The following is a 7,245-nucleotide window of genomic DNA, read 5'->3' on the forward strand; positions in this document are numbered from 1 at the left end:
CAGGGTTAGGTCCGTGAGAATTGAAGCTAAAATAGAAATCAAGAGTTTATTTTTTTAAAGATTTATTTATTTATTTGAGGAAGATTGAGAGAGCACAAGGAGCAGCAGGAGAGGGAGAAGCGGACCCCCACTGAGCAGGGAGCCCGATGAGGGGCTCGATCCCAGGACCCCAATGCGGGGCTGGAGGCCAGGACCCCAGGACCATAGCCTGAGCTGAAGGCAGATGCTTAACTAACTGAGCCACCCAGGTGCCCCTAGAAATCAGGAGTTTAAAGAAATTTTTCACATAATGCAACATCCAAATAAGTTTAGGAGACAAAGGGCGGAAAGAATCAAAGAAAACTCTTAGATTTCAATTCCAACTCAACAATAAAGGCACAGGTAAACATTTCCCCTAAGGTTGAAACAAAGATTTACAGGAAGAGCAGGAAATGTACTTAACAATTTGTCCTTCTAGTTATTCAGCCAATTCTCTAAGGCTGCGTTGTCATATACTTGAGACTTGGCTATGGGTAACCGTTAATTCCGAAGAACTCCCTCTGGGTGAAGAATGGATGGAACTGCTGGGTGTCCGGCTAATGTAACAGCACCCAAAGTCTGGGCAATTCACCTCCAAGGATGGGGTACAACTCCCTAGTGTCACATGGCAATAAGAGCCTGCTTATCCACATCTGCAGTATGGCAGAGTAAATTAAGAGTGAAGGCATCACAATTCTGAAATATTTGCAAAAAAGATATGGCCTGTGAGAGTAAGATTTCCAATCCATATTTATATTGCTGTTATTTAGGGAATGCATTTCTCCAAGTAATTGTTACAGTCCTTTATATGCCTCAAATGATTGTGGATCCCCCATGTTGAAGATTCATTTTTGAAACAACAGCAAGAAAACACTAGAACATGTCAAAAGAGTGAGATACATCCAGTAACACTGTCTATCTTTCCCTCATTTATGGGGCAAGACCAAGCCGGCATAGCCCAATGGCTAATGACATTTCAGCCAAGAGGAATGGTTGTTTATTATGTTTGTTGATGTCAGTTTTGTTACAAAGAGGGATAATTAACCACTTTGTGTGTGAAAAGATGGCCATGGAGACAGAGCACCCCAACCAGACTGTGGTGAGCCACTTCTTTCTGGAAGGTCTGATATACACAGCTGAACATCCTACCCTCTTCTTCCTCCCCTTCCTCCTCATCTACAGCATGACCTTGACCAGGAACCTCCTCATTCTCATAACTGTGGGCTCTGACCCTTACCTCTGCTCCCCTATGTACCACTTCCTGGGGCACCTCTCCTTCCTGGATGCCTGTTTGTCTACAGTGACCGTGCCCAAGGTCATGGCAGGCCTCCTGACTATGGATGGGGAGGTGATTTCCTTTGAAGGCTGTGCTGTACAGCTTTACTGCTTCCATCTCCTGGCCAGCACTTAGTGCTTCCTATGCACGGTCATGGCCTATGACGGCTCCCTAGCTATCTGTCAGCCCCTACACTACCCAGTGGCCATGAACAGACGGATGTGTGCAGGACTGGCTGGACTCACGTGGGCCGTAGCTGCTGTGCACTCGGCCATCCACACCTCCCTCACCTTCCGCCTGCTCTACTGTGGTCCTCACCACATTGCCTACTTCTTCTGTGACATCCCTCCCCCCCCCCCCCCCCCGTGCTCAGGCTGGCCTGCGCAGACGCCACCATTAATGAGCTTGTCATGCTGGCCAACATTGGCGTTGTGGCTGCAGGTTGCCTGATCCTCATCGCTGTACCTAGGTCTTTATCGCAGGGGCCGTGCTGTGGATCCGCACGGCCTAGGGCCAGCGCCGTGCCTTCTCCACCTGCACCTCCCACCTCACAGTGGGGCTCCTGTACTACAAGCTACCTCTCCGCATCTACCTGAAGCCTCACGCCGGGCGGGGCACCTGCTGTCTTCGACACAGTCGTCACTCCCATGCTTAACCCTTTCATTTACACTCTGCGGAACACAGAGGTCAAGCTGGCTCTGCAAAGACTTCTAGGACGAGGCTCGCGAGATCCTCCAGCAGGCAGCCCACCCTCCTGACCTGTGCTGGGACTCTATTTCCCTGCCAAGAAAACAACTATTCCCATAGCAAGATGGGAAGGGAAAATCATTCAAGTGGGAATCAGTGCGACTGAGTTTCAGCTCAGCCACGAACTTCCCTCCCTCCCCATCCCTTTGGCCAAGTGACATTTCTCAATGTCTCAGTCACAAACTCTCCATCTATAAAATGGAAGGACTGTGTAGGGATTGTCTAAGAGTATCTTCAAGATCTAAGTTCCATGGCTCAGAGGTATGTGAAATGCTGTTCATATCTTCACTTGTTTTCATAAATGATTCTTTTTATTTCATATACAATAATTTGATTAAATAAATATCAGTATTAAAGAATACTGATAACAAAATGTAATGAACAAATAATAAATGAGACTTTACCTATGTATCACCTAGCTTGAGATAACAAACCACATTTTTAAGATGATAAAATACAACTACACAGAGAAAAGTGACTTGCTCAAGGTCACTTAGAAAGTGTCATTATCTTTACTTTCCCATCCAAGATGGTACATAACAAAGTAATTGAAATAACATGGATTTTGAAGTTAGAGCTACCAGTATTCTAATCCTGATCCCTCCAGTCAGGCAGATGTAGAATCTTGGGCAAATTTTATAGTACTTGGTGTCTCAATGTCCTCTATTAACAGTAAGGTTAAAAATAACTACTTTGTAGGATTTTATGAGGACTAAATGATATAATTATGTTAAGTGCCTAGTGCAAAATAAATGTTCCCTTTTTTTTTTTTACCAAGTCTGCTAAGCATGTCAAAGAGAGCTTATTATATAAGCTAAGGTTCAAAGTATCTCTGAAGAATTGGCAGGGTTTTGATATCTTCATTGAACATGGAGGAAGCATCACACAAAATATATATATTTCTAGACTCCAAGGTAACAAATCATAACTCAAGGCTTTAGTTAGAGCAGCTTGCCATATAAGTGGGTGGAATAGTGCTGTGTTCAAAAAAGTCTGTGAATGACCCAGAAGTACTCTATGGACTGAAAAAGGGCCTTGAATGTCAGACTAAAGAGTTTGGATTGATGTAATGTATGGTGATTAACATAACAATAAAAATTTTTAAAAAAAGAGTTTGAATTATGCACCAGGCATTCTGCTGCTTTATTTCTCCTCTTCTTCTATAGGAAAAAGAAGCAGCCACATTCATAAATGCTAAAACATGGGATAAGTAAGAAGAGAGAGGAAAAGACACAAATGGTTGAATGACCAGTTAATTGACCATTATAACATCCTAGACATGAAAGAAACAGTGTCTAACTTGGGTGATATCATTGGAGATGGAGAGGCATTTTACAGAATTATGTTAGAGGTGTTGTAAAGGGAACAAATCGAAAGAGTGTTAGAATTGGAATAGTGACCATAATCATTTTGAGCACACATATGTACAAGGTACTGTGCCTGTTACTTTATATTATTCCTCCTTAGAACTATATTTTAAGACAATTTTATTAATCACATTATACAGACAAGGAAACAGACTGAAGGAGGTGACATAACTTTTCCAAGGTCAACCAGTAATAGTTGAAGCCAGGATTTCAACTCACATTTGTATCGCTTCAGAGACCCCACATTTCAATTATACCAGAATACCTTAGAGAGAACTGAATCTAGCCTTCACTGTTTATGAACTCCCAGTTACATTAGAGGTCTCAACATCATGTTAGACCTTGAACCAAAGGCACTCCTTTTTGAGATAAGGATTCCCTGATCTTTAAATAGTGCCTCATCCTCCGTAAAGGCAGGATCTGAACTGGCATTTCTGAAAGGGAAAAAAATACATCAAAAAAAGAAAGAAAAAAAAGAAAGAAAGAAATGCATTGAAGATGCAGCACTCAGCCAAAATTCAGAGCTAATCTCCTTTGTGCTAGTATCTCAGAGTTACTGATATATCTGTAGGAAGGCCAGAAGGAACCCAGAGAAGTTCATTATTCCCATAGAGTAGGTTTTAAGAATATAAGGACAGCTGGGCACCTGGGTGGCTCAGTTGGTTAAGTGACTGCCTTTGGCTCAGGTCATGATCCTGGACTCCTGGGACCAAGTCCCGTGTCGGGCTCCCCGCTCGGCAGGGAGTCTGCTTCTCCCTCTGACCTTTACCCCTCTCATGCTCTCTCTCTCATTCTCTCTCTCTCAAATAAATAAGTAAAATCTTAAATAAAAAAAAAAGAATATAGGGAGAGCCAAACATAGAATGGGAGGCAGAGCTAAAACAAGGTATGGTCCTGTTCTAAAGCATTCCTCTATCTCGTCAAATGGCTGCTTTGTTGAAATAATAGGATACATCACAGAAGAAGACTGTGCCTATACCATTCCATTCCAGTCCCTTCTTCTCAACTTTGGCCCTCACCCTTCTATACCTGTCTACCAGTGATAACCCTTCGAATCCTTCTGCTCCTCCATTTCATATCTGACCCAGTCAGCATGGATTCTTCATCACACTGATTTATTATAGCTTGAACAGTGGCACTAAAGCTATCCTGCCTTACATAGTTATTGAATGTGTCATGTGCACAACTGGATTATAAGAACTTTAAGAGCACAAACCCCTTATACCTAGTATATGTCTCAACCAAAGGTTAACTCTATAAAATATTTGTTCAACTCAGTATTCAAGATCTGAAAATCAAACAAGAAACTATCCATTCTTCACAATAAAGGTATCAAGTCAGAAAATTGGTTTTTCATCCAGTAGGGAAAGAGACAAATTGTTCCTCCCATTTATTTTCTTCTTTTAGATATTTTGATCTTTAGGTTTGATCTTTAAATTTAGGAGACTTGGTGTATTTATAACATTACAGGTTCACTTGAAATTTAAAGGAAACAGACTAGAGAATTACTCAGTATTAATTAAAATGAAAGCAATACTTAACAAAAGGAGGACAACTGCATAAGACTATCATTTTCTCAGCCTCCTGGCAATGCCAATAGGGCATAGACTGATATTCCCTTTTTTATGAATATGGCAAAGGGACAGGAAACAAAAGCATTATTTAGGTGGGATAACTTGCAGAAAAGAACGTGCTATAAGAGTGACTAAGCGTCCTTACTATTAGTCATCTATGGCATGGAGCTTCTGAGGGAGAAGTTCACCAGTACTCCTGAAGGTAGAGTGTGCAAAGGAAATTGATCAGGTGGACTAACTAGCCTCATAGAATGAAGGACTGCCATGGCAGTAAGGGCATTCAAATAATGAATATGCAAGTGATATATGATTTCAATAATGTTGTTTTAATAATGTGAAAATCTGTAAAACATATAGTTGTATCCCCCTCACCAGCAATGCTAGAATTTAATAAAATAATATTTCTTTGAAAATATTTTGTTACTTAGTTTTTATTGCCAAGTTTATATCCACTTCCCATTTTAATGATTGCTAACGATTGTGCTATGTAAATTAGGGTAATATTTGAAAACATTAAAATTGGGGGAGCACAGACTTAGAGAAGCTATGACAAGGTAATATTTCCCCAGAATGTTGTAGAAATGTGTAAGCTTAGGAGTCAGATGTTCAAGAACCAGTTTTACCACTCTTTAATTAAGGGAGGTTCATGTTGAAATAAGGATGCCCCAAAGTTTGAGTAGGACTCCTTGAACTTAGATAATTCTCTCTCTCTCTCTTTCTCTCTCTCTCTCTCTGTTTCTCTGTCTCTCAGTCTCTCTCTTTCTAAACCCCTCAATAAAGGTTTATAAATTCTGAGATATTGAGGCAGATTATATTTTCCAAAGATGACCACAACGGTATCATCCATCCCAAACCTTCTTGAAAAGAAATGATGACATTTTTCCATCAAGAGGTAAGGGGTCCTTCCCCCACCTTTTGAATTTGGAAGACCCTAGGTGACTTCTCAGGTTGGATCACTATAGGCAACGCAGCCTCTCCCTGGCTCTCAAAGGCTCTTACTCTTGGAACTACTCACCATGCTCTGAGGAAGGGCAGACAGCCATGGGCCACAGGAAGAGATGCATGGGGAGAGGCCCACATGAAGAGATGTGGGAGAGGCCCACATGAAGAGATGTGGGAGAGGCCCACATGAAGAGATGTTAAGGCCCTGGGCCCTCAACAGCTAAGTTCTCAGAGACAACAGTGAGTATGGGCTTGCCAGCTGTAGGACTGAGCCATCTAACCTCAGGCTGCCCCAGGGAATACCAAGTGAAGAAGAGATGAGCCTTTCTCATCATACCTGGCACAAATTCCAGACTTGGGACTAAATCAATGATTGTTGTTGTTTTAAGATACTAATGTTAAAAAAAAAAAAAGAAGAAGAAGAGCATAGCAGGGAGGGAAGAATGAAGGGGGGAATCGGAGGGGGAGACGAACCATGAGAGATGATGGACTCTGAAAAACAATCTGAGGGCTCTAGAGGGGAGGGGGGTGGGGGGATGGGTTAGCCTGGTGATGGGTATTAAAGAGGGCACGTTCTGCGTGGAGCACTGGGTGTTATACACAAACAATGAATCATGGAACACTACATCAAAAACTAATGATGAATTGTATGGTGATTAACATAACATAATAATAAAAAAAAGATACTAAATGTTGGGATGTTTTGTTACATAGCAAAAAATTAACAGAACACAATCTGTGCATGGTCACTGCTACTAACATATACACACAGACATGAGCATAGTGTCATCCCCAGGTATGTTTCAGGAACCACTGGTTCTACTTTCAAATAATTTACCTATTGTTCTTTATATTCTGTTCCCTCATACATCTTATAATAATAGAAAAAATAATAGAACAAACTAATTCCAAAGTTAGCAGAAGGAAGGATATAATAAAGATGAAAGTAGAAATAGATTATATAGAAAACAGGGAAACAAGAGAAAAAATCTACAAAATTGAGTTGGGTTTTTTTGTTTGTTTGTTTGTTTGTTTAAGAGTTGGTTTTTTGAAAAGATAAACAAAATTGACAAACCCCTAGCTAGACTAAGGGGGAAAAGAGAGAAAAAACTCAAAGAAATAAAATCAGAAATAAAATAAGAGACTTTATAACTGATGGCCAGAAATGAAAAAGATCATGCGAGACTATTATGAAGAAATATAGACCAGCAAATTTTTTTTTATTTTTTTATTGTTATGTTAATCACCATACATTACATCATTAGTTTTGGATGTAGTGTTCCATGATTCATTGTTTGTGCATAACACCCAGTGCTCCAAG

At 40.8% G+C, this 7,245-nt stretch overlaps 1 protein-coding gene across 1 annotated transcript; it reads left to right on the forward strand.

Moving 5' to 3' along the window:
- Nucleotides 1–1,060: 1,060 nt before the first annotated feature.
- Nucleotides 1,061–2,052, forward strand: OR10S1 (olfactory receptor family 10 subfamily S member 1). Its single transcript, XM_028125925.2, is given in 4 exon segments — nucleotides 1,061–1,639; nucleotides 1,642–1,759; nucleotides 1,762–1,900; nucleotides 1,902–2,052. Coding segments are annotated over 4 exon segments (966 nt in total). The 5' UTR covers nucleotides 1,061–1,081.
- The last annotated feature ends 5,193 nt before the right edge of the window (nucleotides 2,053–7,245 follow it).

Source organism: Eumetopias jubatus, unplaced genomic scaffold (assembly GCF_037043125.1).
Source record: "Eumetopias jubatus isolate StellerSeaLion01/CBP00866 unplaced genomic scaffold, mEumJub1_p1.0 scaffold_13, whole genome shotgun sequence".
In the NCBI taxonomy this organism is placed as follows: domain Eukaryota; kingdom Metazoa; phylum Chordata; class Mammalia; order Carnivora; family Otariidae; genus Eumetopias; species Eumetopias jubatus.